At 36.6% G+C, this 23,984-nt stretch overlaps 1 protein-coding gene and 1 long non-coding RNA gene across 3 annotated transcripts; one reads left to right on the top strand and one right to left on the bottom strand.

Moving 5' to 3' along the window:
• Positions 1 to 791: 791 nt before the first annotated feature.
• On the top strand, positions 792 to 3,429 carry LOC135118217 (uncharacterized). The gene is made up of 2 exons (XM_064039517.1): positions 792 to 1,549; positions 2,593 to 3,429. The coding sequence occupies exons 1-2, from the start codon at positions 1,378 to 1,380 to the stop codon at positions 3,348 to 3,350; spliced, it is 930 nt and encodes a 309-aa protein (XP_063895587.1). The 5' UTR covers positions 792 to 1,377; the 3' UTR covers positions 3,351 to 3,429.
• A 10,137-nt stretch (positions 3,430 to 13,566) lies between these two features.
• LOC135118166 (uncharacterized) lies at positions 13,567 to 18,404 on the bottom strand. 2 transcript variants are annotated; one of them, XR_010277402.1, is made up of 6 exons: positions 17,772 to 18,404; positions 17,446 to 17,663; positions 16,295 to 16,381; positions 16,005 to 16,070; positions 14,991 to 15,065; positions 13,567 to 14,645 (listed from the first exon to the last, which is right to left on the bottom strand). It is a non-coding gene; the product is annotated as an uncharacterized LOC135118166 (long non-coding RNA). The 2 variants fall into 2 exon arrangements; XR_010277401.1 differs by having other exon boundaries at positions 17,446 to 18,404.
• Between the last annotated feature and the right edge of the window lie 5,580 nt (positions 18,405 to 23,984).

Raw genomic sequence — 23,984 nt, 5'->3', positions numbered from 1 at the left:
GCCCTGTTCAACATATATGGAGAACATGGGTTCTCCTGTTGCGGATGTTCAATCACCAGGACATGTATCATCACCAGAACCTACAGATTTACGTACACCGTACCAAGACAGCGATAATAGTCTCCAAGACTTTTTTTAATTTCTAAACTTAACTTACCTTAATGTTAAGAATAATTTTTCTTCAGCGTTGATAACTTTGAGAGTTTTAACGTTCCTTGTGAGAAACTTTTGCTTCAATTTTGTCAGCAATTAAACTTTGGATAAAACTGAACTGTTTTTTATTTAAACGACAGTACTCCCTAAATTTTTTTTCATCACTTATTAAATGGTTTTTAATCAGCGTCTTGTAACATCCTTCAAGGAAGTCGTGGTGGCCTAGTGGGCAAAGAACCAACCTCTCGAGTATGAGGGCGCGGGTTCGATTCCAGGTCAGGCAAGTACCAATGCAACTTTTCTAATTTTCTATGTACTTTCTAAGTATATCTTAGGCACCAATAACTGTGTTTCGGATGGCACCTTAAACTGTAGGTCCCGGCTGTCATTGGACATCCTTGGCAGTCGTTACGGATAGTCAGAAGCCAGTAAGTCTGACACCAGTCTAACCAGGGGGTATTGGGTTGCCCGGGTAACTGGGTTGAGGAGGTCAGATAGGCAGTCGCCTCTTGTAAAGCACTGGTACTCAGCTGAATCCGGTTAGACTGGAAGCCGACCCCAACATAGTTGGGAAAAGGCTCGGAGGATGATGATGTCTTGTAACATCCTTCCCGTTGTCTGCTTTTATAAAACGAGTCTGTTGCTTTTCTTTTCCTATTGACAGAAAGCAACAACAAATCATCGTCATCTTCTTCCTCTTCCAACAGTATAAATAAAAGTTGGTCATCAATCGACATTGTCAACTCAAAGTAAAACTAACGAATACACAACAACGCATCACCACGAACAGAGCGACACTGCCGCGTTGCTCGGGATCAGCGCGGCAGGCAGCACTGCTGCGGCAACACTGCTGCGTGCAGCGTCGTTCGGAATCATACCTTTAGGGCTATATTTCACCGGGACACCATGGCGGCGCAACCAGTCGCCGCTGCCAACAAAATGTATACAGCTCTAAAGAGAGTTACTCACCTGGTGTCCGTTTAGTTGCGCAACCAATTTGGCGGCGCGACCAACTCGGACGCGTGCATAGAATGTTACTGGTTGCGCCGCCACGCTGGTCGCGCCACCACTAACTACTATAGCGCGATATGGTGTCTCACTCACTCGGCCGCCAGTCCGGCCGCCAGTGACGCTCCCACCTCATTGCATGCAGCACGTGTCGCAGTTATGTTTTATTTTTTAACTGCTTATTTTAATATCTGAGTAGTTTGTTAACTGCATACGATGCATAATTTCGATACAGAAAGGTTTATTATCGAAATTCAAAGTAGACCATCAATTTGGGATAATTCCTCGTCAGATTATTCCGATAGAGATTTGAAAAAGAAATGTTGGGAGGAAGTTGTAGATTTATTTGGAGAACAGGAGCAAACCGTTGAACAAAAAAAGAGCTTTGGTAAGTAAACAACATTTATTTTTCTGAATGAATTTGTCAATCAATAAATGTTCATGATGCTTCTGGTGTAACATGGAAAGCCAAAAGCTCGTTGTAAGTTGTGTATGTATTTATTAATGAATATAATTATTTTGCCATGGAAGTGGGTTTTCGTTTACAAAATAATGTGTAAAATTATCTCGAGTGGTAGTAGCAGCACGCCCTCCTCTATTGAAATTTTGCTGTGTTGTTGTTTGAAAGCCCATTATTGTCAGAGTATCATCATATGAATATCTATCTCTAGAACGTACAAAATTGTGTAACACACAACATGTTCTCACAATGGATTTTGCTAATTCTGTGTGGACATTTAATGGTCTGTGGAAAATTCTCCATTTATTTGTTAAGATGCCAAATGTGCACTCGATGTAACGGCGAGCTCTCGATAGTCTGTAGTTAAAAATTTTCTTTTCGGCACTGAGGTTGTTTCCTCCGTATGGACGCATAATATTTGTGCTCAACCCGAATGCTTCATCGCCTATAAATACGTAAGGGAAAAGCGTTGGGTTATTTTCTGAAATTTGTAGGGGCTCTGGAATATTTAAAGTATTACTTATGAGTTTCTTATACAATTCAGTTTCTTGGAAAATTGCTGAATCGCTAGTTTTCCCATAGGCACCGACGTCTATATAAATGAAATTATAATTAGCGTCACATGCAGCCATCAGCACCAATGAAAAAAAATGTTTATAGTTATAATACATCGAACCAGAATCAGCAGGTTGAATCAGTCTTATGTGCTTTCCATCGATACTACCGATGCAGTGTGGAAAGTTGGCATGTTTTTCGAAACCATCTGCTATTTTCATCCAGTCATTTGCAGTAGCCGGAAGTGATAAACATGTTTGCAACTTATCCCAAATCACAGCACACACTTCTTTGATTATTGTGCTTAATGTTGTTTGTCCTAGACGAAAGCTATAATGCAGTTCTCTCATCGTACATCCACTTGCGAGGTACCTGTAATTAACAAAAAGTAATAAGTGTTATAATTTTATTTCCAGGGTTAGTGTTGCAAAAAAGGTGGAAAAGCATCAGATCATGCTATGCGCGGGAAGTCAAACGCCAAAGAAATGTTAAGTCCGGGTCTGGAGCCACTAACCGCAAAAGCGAATATATATATTTTAAGCAGTTACAGTTTCTACAAAAAGTAGTAGCTATCAGAGAAGAAGGTGAAGAAAAAAATTCGGAGAGCACTGAAGTAGGCGAGCGACCAAAAAAAGTTACAAACAAACGTAAACTAGCAGTAGACGATGATCCTTTTATTCAAGCATTAAATAATTCAATTGAGCAAAGACGCCGTGAGACAACAGAGCAGAGACTACGCGAGACAGCTGAGGTTGACGAAGATCGGCTATTTTTGCTTTCATTGTTGAGCACATTAAAAAATCTACCTCCTCAAATTAAAATGGCTACCAAAATAAAGATGCTAACTTTGTTGAACGATGCGTCAGGTTTTTCTGGTAACAGGACGTTTGATTATACTGGTCCGTCTTTTCGGAATTCTCCAGAAATTAATCCAGGTGGCAGGATGATGAGTCATGACACCTACCATCCTGGTTATTCGACGCAACGGCAAGTGATTGCTACTGAATATCCTGGACCAAGTTATAGGACAAACACGAATTATCAGAATGAACCTATCACAAGTAGTCCTAATTCCCCATATAATTCTATGAATACAATGACATATGCAAGTTCTCCAAGCGACACAAATGATTCACAGGACTCAGAACCACTTATGGATCTATATAGCACTTAAACGTTCATGCTTGTTTGTTTGTCTACATTTTTTAATAAAACTTACTTTAAAAATGTTCATAGTTTGATTTAACTTACCTTAATGTTACAAACAACTTTTCTTCAGGACTGATTGATTTTCCTTATATTGTGTCTTGCTTTAACAAATCATTTTCACACAAAGTCAGTAACTCATCAAAGGACCTCACGGACATCCTCACATAATTAAAAAACTTATCCGGATATCTTCTTAGATCGGCGTATATGTTGACGAATTGTCCTTTCTTACAGCGATCGGCTAAATAAGGATGAACCCACCACTGTTTCTTTTTTCTCTTGAACTCTCTTCTCCTACGTACATACAGCAGTAGTGCTGTCTCTTCAACGTCCATTTTGATACTGTCTCAGTGTGGTGTGGCGACTCTGTATGGTGTCCAGTTTGATAGCTTACGGACACCACGGTGGCGCAACTGGTTGCGCCGCCATGGTGTCCCGGTGAAATATAGCCCTAAGTGCGGGTGGAAGGGGTTTATTATCTAAGATACGACGACGACTGCATGTTGTGTTTTGTTTTAGTTCAAGTAGTGATTTGTTACAAAACAATAATGCCTAAATGCAAGCGTTCCTTTAATATTAGTTTGCAACAGAACTATCCATTTATAAAAAAAGTAAAGATGATGCAGACGTTACATGTGAAAAGTATCATACTGATTTTTAGTGTTGGATATGGTGATGCCAGTGATATAGAAAAACATTTAAAATCAGAAAAACTCACGCTTGCCGATGAAGTAGCTGCTTCAAGCTCGTTAATGCTTAGTTTTTTTAAGAAAATTGAGTCGCCGACTTCTAAGGATTTGGATATAGCTGCAGCTGAGGGTACGTGGGCGTTTTACACCGTACAACATAATCACAGTTTTCGCTCAAATGTCTTGTTCTTCTCCTTTAATTCAAGCATGTTTTGAGCAAAAATTTAGATGTGCACGTACAAAGTCTCAAGCTATTGTTACAAATGTGCTGTCAACTATGGCAACCGAAGAATTAAAAGAGCATTTCACATAGAAAGTTTTTTTGGTATCATTCGGCGTCAAGGTGGATATTATAATAATAACCCGAATACCATACAATTCAAAGCATTGTACAAACGAATTTTTAATCACTTGGAATTACGGAGTTCCTTTAGTGGCAATTGTATTCCATTAGAGCATATTCCTATTCTCACTTGCTCATCTTCTGGAATTTTAAATATTAACTCTTCTTCAAGCCTTCGTACAATTGATTTAGATGAAGAAGAATCAGATCATACTACACCTGATGAAGTGCTGAAAATAATGCTAGTATTCTATCTGAAATACTCAATAACGAAAATTGATCAGAATCCATAAAACAAATAATTGGATATATGTATATCGGGCTGGATTGCCCGAAAATTGATAAAAGTTATTACGACGCGTTGTGATTAGTAACAATTAGAGAAATGGTAGGCTTGTGCTATGCATCAGAAAGTCTATTTGTTGTGTGTTTAAAAGCCGAATTCGTAATAAAATCTTATTTGAATGAAAAAGGAGTAGGTACATTTTGCTAGCAATGAACACGTTAACAAATTAAAGTGTCGTATTTTTTTAAATGTTTTTGAATTATAATGTTTTTGACTCACTGATCGAACATTCAACACATCATCGCGTACATTTGATTAAAACCATAATTCATAAATACACAAATATTTGTCTCCATTCCGCACATAAAAATAACCCCGAATTAAAAAAACTTTTGAAGAGACAGAAAATAAATAAATTAAATCTTTTTGAAGGTATTTAGAAAGTGTATTTAACTAATTTATCATTAGTAAAATAACCTAACCTAACCCTCAGCTGGTTTTTTGGTTTTATATTGTTATTTTCTATTCCCTTTTTTATTTTTATTCCTGATCGTACGTAATAATTTAGTTTGTAAATATAGTATTAGAAGTAGAATAGTATAAGTAAGTTTGTATATAAATGTATTTTAAAGATTCATTTATCATTAATTATTTTAATTTCAATAAATATAATTTACTTTTGTAGGGTGTTTTATTTCTTACCTATTACATACATACATTTCAATCAAGTGTCCACTCTACGAATATAAATGAAAGGCACAGGAAAAAAGGAGCTCATTGACAATTTTACCTTTTTTGAATTAACCGTACCATTTACTTCGTTTTTAAACGGTTTTATTTAGCTCGACCCGTACGGCATTTATATGTTTGTTTGTTTGGGTCAAAATTAGAAATTGAAATTGAAGTACCTTCCTGTTGTCAGATTTATCTGAAAGGATCATGCCCATATTAGTATGGAGTCAAAAGTCAGCAACGCCATGCAATGCCCAAATTCCAGTTCTATGTCATACGATAGCTTTATAGCCATATTTGTAAGATATCTAGATTTAATATTATATAAAGCACCGATTCAAAAGATATTGGACATTAAACATGATAACTTCCTACTGGTTTTTTATACATTTTATCGTTTATAGACAGCATTGCTATTAGCTTTTCAATAGGAACTTCATGATCATCATGAATTCATGACTTAATTGTATGTTATTAGATAAACATGGCAGTTATTTGAATATATTGTATACATTAAATGAATATATACATGGGCCAATGGACGAGATTCCAGACCGTAATAAATAAAGCATGATTGAAACGATGTCATGTACTGCAATATCAACAAGAATGTCTTTTTTTTTTACCGGTGCTTTTTAAGACTTCAAATTATCATTATAATTCTAGTTTTTATTTAATAAGGCTATCTTGTAATATACTTTCTCTGGGCGTTACTGGGGCACATATGGGCATGGTCCTTTGGTATACATTGTAAATCTAAGATGGCCGCAGGTACAAAATGGCGGATTACATATTTTTCCACAACCCCCTCAATATGGGTATCAAATGAAAGAAAACAAGTAGAATACTGTGATTATGACAATATTTAAAATCAAAGATGGAAGTCGTTACAAAATGGCGTATTAGGTGAGGGCAATGAGTAGTCGTGTACAAGATTTTGGGACGTTAGACAGATTAAAAAAAGCGATTAGGTAATAAGTTAAAATGTCATAAGGGTGGATAAAAATCATCGAGATAGGAAGTACATATGTATATGGAGGAGCCGTGTTGTTATAGACATATCTATAGTTATATAAATATGGGTGAAATATGAAACAAACTATGCAACATAGTTCTGTCTCACTCTTGCTAAGCAGATAAGTGTATTTGAAAACAGGGACAACAATATTTTTGTGGTTGCGTAAAATGGTAACATTTACTTTTGATATCCTCCTGTTTGTAGGTGCGTGCCATATCTGGCCATATCCGCCATTTTCAAGGTAGTTGTGCTGTCAAATAGGTGCTCTTCGTGACTTATTTTTGCTATTTTATAGAAAACCACTCGTGTTTACTTTTAAGACTTTATTATTTCAATAGTGAAATAATCAACGAATATGCCTATGTGTTGTAGGTATCGTGAAGTGTGGTGCAAGTTAGCACAAAAATCAAGCTGGATTGTCATTACACAGGTTAGTAACCAGTTTTTGCTAGATTCTACATAAACTAATTCACATTGGATAAAAAATATGTTACGGAAACATGAATTGATGGTGAAAGTTATATTTAGGTTTATTTCTGTATAAAAAGATATATTTAGAAATAAATGTTGTTTACCATTACATGTCATATTGGCATAGTGCTGTACAGTTGTCATAACTGTATCGATATAATATCCACTTTTATAATTCAGCTTTTACTAATTTTAACAACAGAAGTTACTGTTCCTAAAACACTGAGCCCTCAGGCCTCTGCCTCGAATTTTGCGGGCAGCGGGGCGGCAGCGGCGGCGGCGCGGGAGCGGCAGGATCTTAAGGGATCTACACACCAAAGCCGCTGACCCGGCGGCACAGCCCGGCGGCACGACTGCCGCGGCATGTGGTGTTCTAGTAATTGTCAAATACTCTATGAAAGCCGGCGGCATGATTGTACAAAATACGGCCGGCGGGTTGGGCCGCCGGGCTGTGCCGCCGGCATCAGCGGCTTTGGTGTGTAGACACCTTTACGCGTATAATCATATAGACCGGCCCTCGAATACAGCGGGGCGGGCGCGGGCAACGAGCGGTGCGCTCCAGTCAAGCGGTGACCGCCCGCGTTGCGCGTCCACATTGTAGGTATAGTGTTGTACATTTTTTTAGTGACGTAGGTAGGTACCTATCAAAATGTCTTCGGACGTGCAAGAACTAATTATTTCTTCAATCTTTGAGAGGACACCCATATGGAACAGCAAAGATGTGAACCATAAAAATAGAAGAATAATTAACCAATTATGGGAAGAAATAAAAAACGAACTGAATATTGAAGGTAAATATAATAATGATTTATTATGTCAAATACAATACTTATTATGTTTCACAAATTAATTTGTAACTAATGCGATTATTTACAAAATATTCTTTGAATTTTTCACGTATATATTGTGCTTGATGAGACGTCCAGGCGTTTGTTTGTATTCTTTGTTGGCGTTTTTCAGACATTTCGTTCGCGAAAAAAAAATATCTCGACAACACAACCACGAACACAACACTACACCACCGCTATAGTGCCGCGGGATCTGCCCGCTCGTTTCGAGTTTCGAGAACAGGTATGCGCTGCCCGCCCCGCTCCCGCGCCGCCGCCGCTGCCGCCCCGCTGCCCGCAAAATTCGAGGCAGAGGCCTCAGAGTTGTGTATTATGTTGAATAGAACATTCTTGTAGCGTCATAGATATCATTAAAAAGACAGAGAAACTCGTTAAAACTCATTTAGATTCTAAAATTAAACCTGAAGTGTATTATTTATGAATTTTTAAATTTATGTGTGAATTTTATGAAATTATCTAATACTTTTTTTCATGCGGACTGTGATCCCAATCACAACAATCCCGGTAACAAACCGCCAAGTAAACGACGCCATGTGAACCTGCGACGCGCTGCGCGTGCCGCTTGAACTTCATTCTGTCACATTTGTCATCGAGGAAAATTTTTCTTTCGCTTTTTTATTTTGTCTCTCTAAAATTGTATACGATTTTAATAAACGATTAAATTAAAACAAATATATGCTTATCAATCAATAAGTTACTTTTAATTAAGTCAATAATTAAAACATTTTTATAAACACATTTTTAGATATTAGATTTAGATACTACGGTTGTAGAAGAACTGAAAAACTGTCTCATAGACAGTCTCATATACATCCTGCCATTATTAATGCCGTTTCGTCGGTGTTTCCGGACACCAAAGTGACTGGTTGTTATCATCAACATTTACCGCGTTGATAAAAAAGTTACGTCGAGGCCGATTTCGAGTTCATACTTCACTGTGAAAAACAAAAAACAGTGACAGTGACGTTTCGTGCTAGTTCTGTATTTTTATTGAAAATTTTGTTCCAAAAAAGATACTAGCCGGGTAACGCAGCAGCCAGCGGAAACGTACTCTGCGCCTAGTGAGCAGCTGGACGGTGCGATGCCGTCGAATACGGATGGAGGCGCGTTTTTCGTTGACGTGCGATCGTCAACGCCATCGCTGGCAGGACGCCCTGCGTCCGCCGGCGCCCCGGCCTCATCGCCACCGCCGCTGTACGGGCGTGAGCTGCCTGACTACTCCGCAATGCCGTAGCACGGGCATGCACCGCTGTTTGGAAACAGTCCAAAAAAAATTGGTTTAGACCAAACTAGGGAAGGGCGAAATACGACTAGGAATTGTGGATTCTATTATTACCAGCTAATTACATACCTGCTGCGTGGAGGTTTATTTTAGACGAGGCTCCGGAATCTGAAGAAATGAGGCGTTTTCGTCGATACTTTGAAAATCAATGGTACCCTAAAAAATCTCCTGAGTTATTAAGCACTGCAGGACAGCGTCACAGAACGACAAATGCCCTAGAAAGATGGCATCATCGAGTCAATTGCCGCATTCCAAGAAACTCAAACCTATATTTATTTTTAACAATACAAATACACTATGTCAGTTCAACTTTCCTCGCTCGGAATGTACAGAAACACATATTATCGATCCTTCATCTAACGAATTTATATATAATGGTGGTCGCATTTGCGTTCTGAAAAGAAAAAGCGAAGATTGTAGGGTAAATAATTATAGTCCTGCTTTGCTTAAAATGTGGAAAGCTAATATGGACATGCAACTCTGTGGCACTAATGAGTCCATTGCGTATTACATCGCAAAATACGTGTCCAAATCGGAACCTACGAATCTTGATGGTGAAGTTACTCGAGCTATCCAGCAAATTAGGAGAGAAGAAACTGATGTCTCACGTAAGCTTTTTAATTGCCACTTAAATATGCGTGACAGCTCGAGAAAAACAGTCTTCCTCAATACCCGCAAACCGGAGCAACGTTATAAAGTGTTGAAGTTTACTGAAGGCGGTCAAGCAGCTGGTTATTGTGCGAAAAGTTTGAACAATACGAAAAGCGACCAACTGAGCATCCCGACTATAATTTCAACAACATGTGTCTGATAGAGTTTGCGATGTTGTTTGAGCCGCACTACGCAAAATCACCAGCAATCGGCGAAGAAAGCATCGATACAGATGCGTTACCGCGTGAGCAAACATTGAGAAGGCGACTTATGCCCGTTTTCACCAACGAATACCTAAATTTAGGGAGCATTTACGGAACACTTAATAAGAATTTCATTTTCACCAAAACCTAGGTGTCAATTTTAACCTAAAAATTTCACTTAAACTTGGGAGCCCGATTGATGCCTGCTTAAACAACTCCTATCATTATCATTACAGAATACAAACATATTTTGAACCGTTTCTAGCGATGGATAGTGAAATGTACCTTTATATGTTATGTAACACCAAAAATACCATGTTTAAAAAATGAAACGTAAACTTTTAGAAAGTTTAGAAGCTGTGGAGGTTGTGGATATGTAAAATAATAATCATTAGAAGACCACGTACCTATCTTACGTGAAAGAGCAGATGTCTGAGAAAAAAGTACGATGATCATGACTTTTTTATAAGATTATACAGACCATAACAGATGCAAATCTGGTAATCACTGATGTAGTTTCGCGGTGGCCGGGACAACTATAGGCCTATTCAGACCTAAGCGGTATTCGCTACCGTCTACGGCAGAGAAAACCCTGTGGGTATGCGGTAATATGACTGTTCAGACCTAAGCGGTATTCGCTACCACCTGCGACAGAGAAAACCCAGTGGGTATGCGTTAATATTACTGTTGATGTTCGGGATGCATGCCGCTGCTGCCGCGCGGTATGTACTTCTACCCACAGCGGCAGTGGATATCGCTCAGGTCGCTCTAGCCGCGGTATAGTTATCGGCACGGATATTGAGCCCTGACCTTCACCTGCGCAGAAGCCATTTATTGGTTTATTGCCTTGTGTACAGTGCGCAAAGCGATCCCCACTTTTCCGCCGAGAGCTCAATATCCGTGCCGGTAACTATACTTACCTCTACCCACAGCGGCAGCAAATATCGCTCAGGTTTGAATAGGCCTTAAATACCAAAACTGCAGTAGATACCAATGATTCGAAAATGGTGAATATGGAGGAGCCTACCTCCTAGGTGATAGGGGATACCCTCTGGAGGTAAGAAGTAGGCTAACATTGAACATAATAAATTATGTAAATTAAAACAAAGATAGTAAACAAATATTTTAATATTAGTCCTCATATGATGTACCAAACATTATCATCATCCTCCTGCACCAATTCAATTTGAGGTGGGCTGGGCGCAGCATGTTTTTACACTTCTTTCCAATTTCTCGCACCACCTGAAACTAAATAAATATATAATTTTAACCCCATACTTAAATCCATCAACTCATGGAGAACAAAAATACAATGAAGCCGACAGTAAAACAAGGAACACAGTTGTACGGCAATATCTTAATACACTATATTATTATACACAGATATTATTCACATTTACCTGTAAAGGGTTCCTGTCGCATTAAAACTATTTGTGACTGGATCCAAGCTTTGTTTTTGGCTTCGTTCGTGGTCCCATCCGTTTTTTGTTTAATATTGTGTCTCTATGAGACGTCAGCAATTTCACTAGCTTGTCTTTTTCTTCTGCAAGAAAGGTTTATCCTCGTTTTCTCTTCTCTGCCAAAATAAACTTATCTATTCAACAATAATAAACCCACAGAGTACATTACAAGAATAGAGTTATCAGTGGCCAATGCAGTACAGCGCCATCCTTTGTTTATTTTAGGAACTACAACTTGCTATGTATATACCTATAGCTAGCAAAACCATTATATAGCTCTGTTGCACAAAAATCTTACCTAAATCTGAATTCATCTACCGTTTCGTCTGAACTGATGTTTATGATAGTACAGAAAAATATTAATTATCAGTACAGAGAAACGGTAGATGAACACAGTATAAAAGTTCTAAGGGAATAAAAAATAAAACAATCATTATTATGATTTGATAATGTGTCTTTTATTATAATAAGTAATAGCCCGTTCTTTAATGCTATCATCTTCATCTTTTTCTGTCCTGGTGCCATTTAATAACAAATTTACATCCCGGCACCAGTTATTTATAAAAAATCTTGAAGAAAAGTCAAATAAAAAATCTGTCAACTCGCTTTTGTGGTCTGGGCAAGTCAAAAAACTAAAATCTATGACTGTGTACAAAATTGTCTTTATATAATTTTTATGCGAGGCATATCACTTTTCTTTTAAAATATAAGTGACTACGTCTTGGATTGCAGAGAATAGTTTTGTTGTGTTTTCGGAAGGGTAGGCGAGTGATTTAAACGAAGAGTACTCTCTTATTTTTATATATTCATTTATTTCTTGTTCTTCTTCTTCATTACAATATAAAATTGCTTTACAATTTTTGCAATTTTTAAATACATTTTTTTTTGCCTGTTTTATTACATAGCCGGTTACGTAGCTGAGTTGGCTTATAATTTTTGGATTACTTTTTTTTTCATTAAAATCTATAATTTCGCAATTAATATCATCGATATCTATTTCATTTATTTCTGTGAGTTCATTAATATCCTCCTTTTTTAATAAGTAGTCCATTGATTGAAAAATTTTACAGTCATCTTCTTCACAATTTGACCCTACAGAATGACTACTTGATAAATTATTTATTAATAAGCTTGCAAAAGCTGACTCAAAGCCAGATGGGGTTGGTGATATATTTCTGTATCCATGAGACCGTATACAGCCAAAAAAATTCTCTAATGGATCTTGATTTAAGTGTCTCATCCAGAATGATTTTATATTATATTCATTGAATGCCTTATTTTTTAAAACTTCAATATTTTCCAGCGTACGTAACCAGTTTGTAATTGATGGCACACTACCTTCCCTTCCTCCTCTACCAATAAACTTCATAGATTTTAAAACTTTTTGCCCTCGCCCATACCTTACTGTGATCAGATTTTGGGGTGACTGATTTTAACAGCACTTTACCGCTTCTTTTTGAATTTTCAAAACTGCCATTCATAGAGTCGAAAAGTTGATCGAAAACATCAATACGTCTGCGGTATCTTTGCACTCCGAAGGAAGTATTCTTTATCTGAAAAGTAGAAATAAAATTAATTTAATTTAAATGATCCCTAAGAAACTTTGTATTGCATATTACTAGTGATCAGGTAATTGGTGCTTTATGAAACTTCGAAATCATGTTTGGTATAATGACTACTAGCTGTCCGCCCGCGATTTCACCAGCGTCGTGAGGGAACTGATAAAAACTATCATTATGTTATTCCTCGGATTTAAATCTATGTCTATACAAATTTTAATCTCAATTGGATCACTAATTTTGAGTTTACTCAACACACAAAAATACAAATCTTTCCTTATTATATTAGAAACCTCATTTGGAACCTCGATTGGGATTAAACTTGGCAGTAATATAGCCTTCATCGGAAAAACATATAGTAGTTCCCTCAAGAAGCTGGTGAAACCGCTGACGAAAGCTAGTTTTCTATAAACAAACACATTATCAAGTTTTAGTAAATACTTTAGGCTCAGGAAAGTGTATAATTACCACTTATCTGTACAAATTTTATTATAGGTATCGGGACAGATCTTGAACGCTCGGCGTAGAGTGGGGCGCTTTTCGCATTGTAAACTCAGTATAACCCAAAATTTCGCATGTGCGCAGCTGAAGGTCAGCATTCAAGACCCGTGCCAGTACTTTGCGTGTATTACTACTCACCTGCTAGGTATCCCATACTGGTAGCGACTGTTTGACTAAATATTTGAGTTGCCATCTTAACCTTCATCTTGGGGATTTTCTTTGGATCAATGTGGGCTTCTGTAAGATTTTTAATTAATCGTATACCTTTATAAGAAGGATTTTCCTCATGAAGTTTAATTAGGTGGTCCCACTTCGCAATTTTAACTTCATCTTCTATAATGCACTTCAAATTCTTGGTAATTAAATTATTCCTAATCCCTTTTATTAAGTGGGGGGTGTCAAAAATAGGTATTATTTCCTTGCCATTGACTTCAAATATTTGATGCTTAAAATTTAGATTTTTTCTTATATAATCAACTCTTCTTTCTTCTATCAATTCGTTTATAGCGCTAACATTTGTAGTCCCTTGGTCACAGACCGTTGCAAGCACATAAAACCCACACTGTTGCAATTCGGAAATAATATTTTTATTAAAAGTTTCAAATCTCCTTTGGAAGTTGTTCCTTTGCAAAATGTGTAAGCCAATGGTTGTTTGTAATTATTTACAAACCCTCTTAACATAAAACAAGTGCATGATCCGCTATGTTCCTGTTTGTTTGTTTTCCATTATTAATAAATCCCGTAATGGCATCTCGTTTTCTATTATAGTCATAATGGGGTGTAATAGATATTTCATCGAACAGAAGAATGCATAACTTTTCATTTTCTGTCATTTTTTGGGCTCTTTTCTTCAACTGGTTAAATATCCTTTTGTTGATTCCTGGTCTTAGACCAGCACAGGAAATCAGACGACTCAGAGTGATAGGAGATGGTAAAATAAATATTTTACTGAGCCATCTATATGCTTTTGGGCCCTGTTTGTACAAACTGAGAGCCATGATTTTTCGTCCTTTGTGAACCTTCTTCCCATTTTTCCTTTTGAAATTTCGCGAAATTGCATGACTGTAAACAAGGCTGCCAAAGTCGAAAATTTTGTAAGCACTTCTGAAAAGTGGTATTTTCAGAAAGTCTTAAGGCTCTTTTCAGTCGTGTGGCGTAACTTTCTTTCTTTTGTTGTAACTTCTTGATTGTTTTTTGCAGATTCGCTAAGTTTGGTACTGAAAAAAAAAAACCTGTTAAAAGGTAGGTCAATTATCTCTTTCATAGAAATTGAAAACTTAACTTATTCAAGTGCGACTTTGACATAATGAGATTTTCAATTAATTATTTTGGAGGAAAATCTACTTCAGCCCAATCTTCCTCTCTATGTGACCAAAACTCTATTCTCTATTTTTGAAATTCTTACTGCAATATACAGTGTAGCGATAATGTTATCAGTATCACATAAAATAGTACACAGTTAACTATTGATCTAATAATTGTATTAAATAAATAAACAATTTCCTAGTGATAACCTTATCGCCACATAGTATACTAATACAATCTATGAAATAAATATTTACCATTTTTTGTCATTGCAGCTGCTTGTTTTAGGGAAATATGTTTTACTCCTGAAGTCTTTACAGGTTTGCCTAAATCTGAAAAATTAAATTAATGCATTTATGTATAAACATAATAAAATATATATATATACACTGCTGAAGAACCAGCAGGTATGGTATACATTACCTAGGCAAAGTATTTAATGGACAATCAAATTTGCAATTTTTCATACATTGTTTAACCCTAAACACCCCAAGTATTCTATAAATTGCCTAGGTATTGTATAGAATACTTGAATAATACACATTGATGGTAGAAAATAAATATATCTACCATACCTATCAACTGATTTTAATCCAAACTAATATAATAAATGCGAAAGTAACTCTGTCTGTCTGTTACGCTTTCCCGCTTAATCCTCGCAACCGATTTTGATGAAATTTGGTACAGACAATCTTTAGACCCCGAGACAGAACATAGGCTACTTTTATTTCGAAAAAAAGGGATGAAGGGGTTGAAATAGAGGTTGAAAGTTTGTATGGGATTTCTTAATTTTAAAAGATAAAACCATGAAACTTTATATTTAAGCACTTGATAAGAAATCATTAAACATTTTTTCTAGCATTTTTGAAATTTCGACCAGCTGGGGGGTGAAATAAGGGTTGAAAGTTAGTACACAAGTTCATCAAATATCACGTCATAAGAAACAAAAAATCGTTTGTTCATTTTGAAAGTTATTTTTTTTACCAGTGTGGGGGTGAAATAGGGGTTAAATCCCTACTTCCCTACTAATATTATAAATGCGAAAGTAACTCTGTCTGTCTGTCTGTCTGTTACGCTTTCACGTCTAAACCACTGAACGGAATTAAATAAAATTTGGTACAGAGATAGAGTTGACATTGAGAAAGAACGTAGGATAGTTTTTATCCCGGACTTTTGGAGAGTTCTCTTGGAAACGCGATATAACCGAACTGGACGCGGGCGAAGCCGCGGTCGGAAGCTAGTTAAAACTATAAGTGTTTTAAGAAATTTACCTGCTTCTGCTAGCTTCTCAAGTTCACTGGTCTTGATAGATATTGGTTCACCAGAATGAAGTGGACCTGCCAAAATAAGTTAACCAGTTCTGAAGAAAAAATCACAAATAATTTACAAAATATTTTTTATACCAATGTTAAGTCAAGTGCAACAATCATATATTAACTCTATCAAATAAAAAAACTTACTACTTTAAAAATAAAGTTGATGTGACAATTAAACTTTTTCACTTTACTGAATAACACTAACATGCTTTCAAGATTACCTCAGTAACAAAATTATGGCTTACCTGCTGTGGATGTTGAAGGTTGAGCAAATATTGGATTGTAACTGGTCACATTGGTAACATCTGATAATGGTCTTTTACAAGGTATGCCTGTAAATGAAATACATATACTTTTAGAAACTTTTGATAAAGCACTTATTCTTTTTTTTTTAATAAATTGTGCCTGTTTTTAATCTTTGACGAAGGAAGGTTATTTAACTTTAAAAATTCTCTCGAAAACAACTTCCTTTTGCATGTAGTGTCAGTCACATTTATATTTTACTAAATAAATGATATTTCAAAATATCCTTGGTTGGCATTTTTTCTCTATAGAATAATTGTTGAAACTGCTACAAAGCCATGTTTAAATTGAAACTAAAAACATAGTACTAATTGTAATAATTACGCAAAACAAAATGTAAATCGTGTCAAATGTGGAGTCGGTCACATATTTAATTGCCAACTTTTTACTGCAGTAAAATTTCTCATTCCCAAATAAATAGAAAGTGTTTTGAGCAGTAATGCTTATTCAAATTACGTTCACAGGCATAGCGCTAGTCTACATCTACACTAATATTGTAAAGAGGATAACTTTGTTTGTTTGTTTGTAATGGATAAACTCAAACACTACTGGAAAATTTTTAAAAATTCTGTCACCATTAAATATTTATATTATCTGGGAGTGACATAGGCTATATTTTATCCAGGTATGGGGAGAAGTTCCCCCGGGACACGGGTGAAGCTGCAGAAAACAGCTACGTACAGTCCACCCACGGTTTCACCTACATCCCAAGGGAACTACTTCTCATATTCAAATAAAACTATCCTATGCATGACAGTATTTATCCAGCAACAACTTGTCTCACTTGTTTCCCAAGTAGATACACCAGTAGTTTTTGAGTTAAATCTTTCCTGTTAATATTATACTAGCTGTCTGCCTGCGGTTTCACCCGCATCCTGAAAAATCCTGGGTGTCAATCCAAGTCTTTCACCGGGTTTTAATCTATGTCCATACCAAATTTTATCTCAATCGGTTTAGTAGTTTAGAAGCCTATTCAATACAAACAATCAAGTCTTTCCTCTTTATAATATTAGTATAGTATAGATAGTTACCTATATAGTAATAGTATAGATAAAATCTATAGTTGTACTCAGGCAAAACACATTTCAAGTACCTTTTAAATGCAAAGTAGGAACTGCATTAGCACTTAATCTTGAACTTCTTGTATGGTATTTACTTTCGAAGTGCTTGTGGCATATTTTTCTGTTTTGAATACAAATTGGTTATCCAAAACCAGAATATCTCCCCCAATTGAGTAGACCCAAGATCTAAATCTGTCCTCTTCCTTATCGGGGTTGGGAAATGAATGCAAAATAACATTGCAATCATCACCTGTAAATGAAGACATATTATTATTGTTCTACGGTATCTCCTATAATACTGTACTGTATATACTTATAATGGGAAAGTCCACATTAAAATAGTATATTTAAAACTTACTGCGAGTTGTAGTGCAATAACGAACACAACATCTGAACGGAGATCCCATATCGTCAAATCCAAATCGTAAAGAGAAAACTCGGAGTCCAAAGTAGTGCGCACAGGTGTAAAATTAAAGCGGAGATTTCGGTGTCCTTTGGAAAGCAAACGTTGTCGGAAAAGCCACAAATATACGGAAAAACAGGAGAACGCACCACACAACACAATCAACAACTTTTAAAGGGTACCGGCCGGACGCCATGACATATATGCGTTCCATTACACACAAAAATTTACAAAACCACTTGGAAAAAACCAAAGCGATTTTCTACCTTAATAAATATCAAGTAACAACAAGTAAGTGTAGATCACATGTGTAGACATATTTTGTTTATGATTTAGATGCTTTGAAGTTTGCATTCCTCTTTTTTTTCTGAAGAAAAAGCTTATTTCAAAGTTAGAGACGTAAGTATTTTGCGTATAAAGAACTGACAAACAGTCGATAGCAACACCACATTATAATGTTGCTAACGAAAAAAAATATACAAAATTGAACAAAGCGCCACCTCTCGTTAATTTTCAAAACTAAATATCTTAACCAGCCTCCGTACATAGTTTTTCTATACGAACTGTTACGACCGTGAATAAACCCAAAATTAACCTCACTCTATGTACACATACACATCAGTCAATTTGACAAACGCGCGAATGACATAGGTAAAAATTCACCTATAGAAAACCTCTTTACTTTTTTATTGCATAAAACATAGCGTAATGTAGTTTAAGTTAAATTAAAATAACATCACAAGAAAAAAAACTCACAGGCTTTAGTAATATATACTCGATAGACGTTTATTTCTTAAGAAGTACAGAAAAATCATTTTATCGATAAAATATCGACTTTGCATTATCGTTTGTAGAACTAGTAATCTGTCACTTACTTAAGGGATCCATGTACAAGTGTGGTGAAAATGAATTTAGGTAGGTGTCAAATTGGGAGGGATCCTTACTAAAAGTAGCATTTAGATAGGGAAACGGTAAGAGGTTGTTGGTGAAAACGGGCATTAGAGCCCCCGCAGACCACAGATTTTTTATCGGCCGATAGTTTAGTCGGGTTGGCCTGCTAGTACGCACACCGAGCCAACTAAACAGTGTAGTCGGTGATTAGTGCCAAACTATTCAACAGTCTGCCGACTATTTGCTAGTTTCTAACCAACTGGTGAAAAGAGTGGTCGCACCGCACAATGAAAATTAATAAAACATTGCATAGAAATGTTATTATTGCTCTCATACACCGGAGAAGGAAAATTAAAAAGAGAGCCCGAGAGTATTGGGTGCATCCTATCTTTAGTGATAAGTTATGAAATGGAAAATTTTACACTATGCATTCCAAATTACTCGATTATCTGAAAAAAAAATTCGGCTTTTATCGAATGAGCATAACTAGCTTAGCTACAAAACACGCGCGATCGACCATTCGCTGTTAAAGCTCGGAGCGAACTGAACTATCGGCTTAGTCGGCCGACTAAAGAATCGTCATGTGTGCGCGTGTGGTAGGGAGCCAATACTTTATACGGTCGGCCGATAGTTTGCCGACAGTTTAGTTTGAATGGAATCGGGAAGCCCATCAAACTTTTTTATCGGCCGATACCAAATCGTCATAGTGTGCGCACTTGCTTACATCTGCGTACTGATTAAGAGCCCGACCAAACTATCGGCCGATAAAAAGTCTGTGGTCTGCGGGGGCTCTTATTACACCAGCAAACAACACAAAAATGACCATCAGGAACAGGCCAGCTGTAATACAGGTTCCTAACTTTGTTGCAACCTCTGATCTCGAGTCTCTCTCTCTGATCCCTACCGTAATTTTTTGGTATTGTTCGAAAATGGTTCAGTATTGTTCGTAAAAAGTGAAAATCAGTGAAATAATGCAGTATTGATGGTAGATTTAAATAATTACCTCATTTTGTCAAAAAAAAACATATTAAATATTTTATATACTTGTTACTTCTATAATAATTTAAAAGTAATATAATTCTAATTTGTTTTGTACTATTGTTGAGGGACGTCACTAGTCCCGTCATTCATTTTCGTTCATCTTGAACTCACAGCACTAGCAGCTGTCAATTTATGGTGAAAGCATGTGGAACAAAATAAAAGTTTTTACATCAAGTGGAAGTTATTTAATCAAGTTTAATCAAACCCATCATGACCCAAAACACAGTAAATAACAACTATATATATTTACAACTAGATAAAATACTTTTTTCGAAATAATGCACTGTTGTTGAATAAATCTAAATTGTCATTGTTATTTCGCAGATAATGAAGGGCCGATGTCTTTTGTTAGTGAAGAAGGCAATGAAAGTAACTACAGAAGAAACCACATCTATTCAACAAGGCAGCGGGGAAATGAAACCGAAAATAAATCGTGTGCAGCATCGACCGGTGAGACTTCAGCGGTGGCGGCATCGGTCGATGAAGTACACGATAGGGTACCTCCCTGCTACTTTTTTATCTGAACATAGCAATAAAGAAGATTTTATAGATGACTCCGATACCGATCCTACTTAAAAAAAAATATTATTGACGTCACGACTAAATGGAACTCTACGTTCCACATGCTCGAAAGAGCATTATTATTAAAAGAAGCCATGACAAGTACATTAGCCATTTTAGACTCATCGACCAGTACCAACATTGAAAATATCACTGCTGATGAGTGGAAAATGTGCAAAGATTTATGCACAGTTTTAAAACCGCTGGAACAAGTGACTGTGCAGATAAGTGGTGAAAAATACCTAACGGGAAGTTTGGTTATAATTTTGAACAGGCTATTAAACAATGTTTACACTATTAATATAGCACATGACCATACATTGCATGACAATGCTATAGCTGTGTGCAATGTGCAACAGAATTGTACATCAAGCGGAAGCCGGCTTTCGCTCTCTCATTGTCTTCCTATTGTGTCTAATTACGGTATTCAAAGGGTTAAGGTTCAATAGGTTTTTAAAAATAACCTTTTTTATAATTCAGCCGTATGCATCCGGAAAGATGGGAGAACACTTACAAACCTATCTATAAATACATTAAAAATACTATTAAAACAATTTAAAAGAGTAGTGAAGTGATGAAGTTTCAATGTAATAAAATATGACTTGACTTAAAGGTCTTAGTTACCAGATCATTAAATTCCCCCAAAAAAAAAAATGGCATACAAGTGACAGAGCTGCCAGCCTGTCCAGCCTGTGGATGCCCAAAACAGCTATTTAAGTGAATTGATCTCCGTTCTCCCAGTTAATAGGCGTTCCAAGAAAGATGGAGTATTACAATATGATGCTGTATACAAGTACAGAGTACTTGCTATGATTGATTCGCTCGCTCTATCATGAGTAAAATATATTGCTATCTTAATGTATAATGTTTAAAGTATAGTGAAGTATTATATGTATAGTTTATTTGGTCCATAATTTTCCAATGTTTTGATAGTATCTGAGTGAATCGGTTTATCGTTTTGTTTTCAAGTTTGATTAGAGTTTCTGAAATGCATGTGCCTTTAAAAAAAAGGCATAGAATCAGAAGTTCAGAACTGAGTGGAAACATCAAGAGTTAGAAACTGGTTATAAAACCTGTTGTAAATGATCCCACTAAAGCCTTTTGTATATTTTGCCATTGTGTGTTTTCTGCTAGAATAACCGATATAAGAAAACACGCAGATACAAAGAAACATAAGCAGAAAAGTGAAACAGTGTCAAAAATCAGTAAATAAGTTTTGTACCAGCTCCCAAAGAAAATAGATTTGTCCAAATGGCTGAAGGTAAACTTGCTTTATTCATTGCGGAACATGGTTCTATTTCTTAAATATACCATTTAATGGATTTGTGCAAAGATGTATTTGCAGATTCAAAATCATCCGACCTAAGGCTGCATTGAACCAAATGCACACAGATTATAAATCAGGTAGATACTAGCACCGTACTTTAGGGAAAACCTTCTAAAGAAAAAGGCAACCAGAAATATAGCATCATCTTAGATGAATCTATAGACATGAGTGTGACTTAATTCATGGGAATTGTTATCAGATATTTTAGTTATACTCGGGATGCTATTGTGTTTGCCTTTCTCTCAAGGGGCCTTGTATCATAGTAAAATGTTTACAGTCACATAAGTTACCGATTCTAAATATGGTCGGTATAGGAACCGATTATGCTGCAGTAATGACGGGACGGCACAATAGCGTTTACGAAATATTGCGAACGCAGTACAATTTACCCAATTTAATTCTGATGAGATGCGTTTGCAACTCACTCCATCTGGCTGTCAGCCATGCATCATAGCAATTTTAGGTGCATCGGCCTAGAAGTCGGTGGCAAAATTAACTTAGACATCCATTAGACACCAATACTCACAAATTCTACGTGGTTAGACAACAATAATTTTAAAGGAATTTGGAGCTGTTACCGAGCTCGCCATAGAACAATTAATAGCGCTGAATCTTGCCATAAGACTCAACAATAATATGTCAACAAGGAAACCAAACCTACTTCAGTTCCTTGATGTTTTAAAACGAGAAGGAGAGTACTTTGATTATTATCGGATATAACAGTCCGAAATAGGTATATTTATAAATAATAGAAAACGACGAGTAATGGAAACTGATAAGGAGTTGATGATTTTGAAAATAAACATCAAACACTTGCTTCCGAAAAATTTAAGTTAAATAGTAATGTTGTAATTTTTTTAATTGTCTTTTTTTAAGAAGAGGTAAACTGATTTCAGACACTTTATTTTATACTAGCTTCCGCCAGCGGCTTCGCCCGCGTGGTGTGTTGATAAAAAGTAGCCTATGTGTTAATCCAGGTTATCACCTCTCTACACACCAAATTTCAATCAAATCGGTCCAGCCGTTTTTGCGTGATTGAATAACAAACATACATCCATACATTCTCACAAACTTCGCATTTATGATATAGGTAGGATTATGTCACTATACTCGATCGGTTTATGGTCTCTGCACACAGCGGGCGCGGCGCGGCGGGACGGGACGGCGACGCGACACAATGTACTAGATTGTCGCGTCACGTCGCGCCGAGCGGGACGGCTGTGTGATGTCGTCCGTAATATCTAGTACATTACAACTGCTCAGTGTCGCGTCGCCGTCCCGTCCCGCCGCGCCGCGCCCGCTGTGTGCACTCGATACAATTTCCGCCATCATAATTGCATAACAAAATATCTCTTGTGCAATTGGCCGGCTAACCTAGCTAGATCTTTGACACATTTCTGACATTTCACTTGCCGCGCTGTCGGTCGCTCACTTTTATTTATTCACAAGTTTTTGTCTATATCTTTTCTTGATATTCTCGTAATGTGTTTTGCTTTGTCTATGGTTTGTTTTGTATTCATTGTTATTATTAACTTTTTTTACTACGTTTCTGTTATTTTACTAATTATATATATATGTATTTATTTATTTACTTGATTCGTGTCGAAACTGCGTCTGGATTGTATAGTCCCGAGGCAAGTCATGTGGTGGGTCAGCGCTGAAAACCAGCGCTGTTGTCTCGTGCCTGCGTGTGCGAGACACAGCATTATGCTGAGCGTTGCCCCTTTTCACGCATAAGTGACGCAGCTGCAGCGCTTTTCTTTTTTGTTTCATGTTTTGTTTTGTCCATTATTTTATTTGTGTGTGTTTGTTTTCTGCGTCATTTGTGTGTTAAATAAATGGTTTTTCTTTCTTCTTTCAGAGACCATTAGGAAGTTAACAAAAGGTAACTGTAGTATATCCTCCAATATTGTCGGCTCTTAAGGGCTCTGAATGCCGAAATTGGCTTGTTTCAAACAATTTTTTGGCCAAATCTATACAGTTTTGACGGCGAAAAAAATATAATATGTTAATCTTGAACATATTTCTGAGAACCCTGTTGATTTCAAAACACGTTCTCGAAAAGTTTTCTCGATACAAAATAATTGTAAAATTACCTCTGAAATGATCTTCCAACAAAAATATCTGTATTACTTACTTGTATTACTTACTTGACGACCTCGATGGCGCAATGGTCATCATGCCGGACCGCCGAACTTGAGGTCCCGGGTTCGATTCCCGGTTCGGTCGACATTTGTGTGATGAGCATGCTTGTTGGCCGTGGTCTGGGTGTTATGATATGTATTTATAAATATGTATTTATGTAGCTATATGTAGTTTATCAGTTGTGTTAGCACCCATAACACAAG

Source organism: Helicoverpa armigera, chromosome 19 (genome assembly GCF_030705265.1).
Source record: "Helicoverpa armigera isolate CAAS_96S chromosome 19, ASM3070526v1, whole genome shotgun sequence".
NCBI classification, from domain to species: domain Eukaryota; kingdom Metazoa; phylum Arthropoda; class Insecta; order Lepidoptera; family Noctuidae; genus Helicoverpa; species Helicoverpa armigera.
This window is presented reverse-complemented; position numbering and strand designations above follow the sequence as displayed.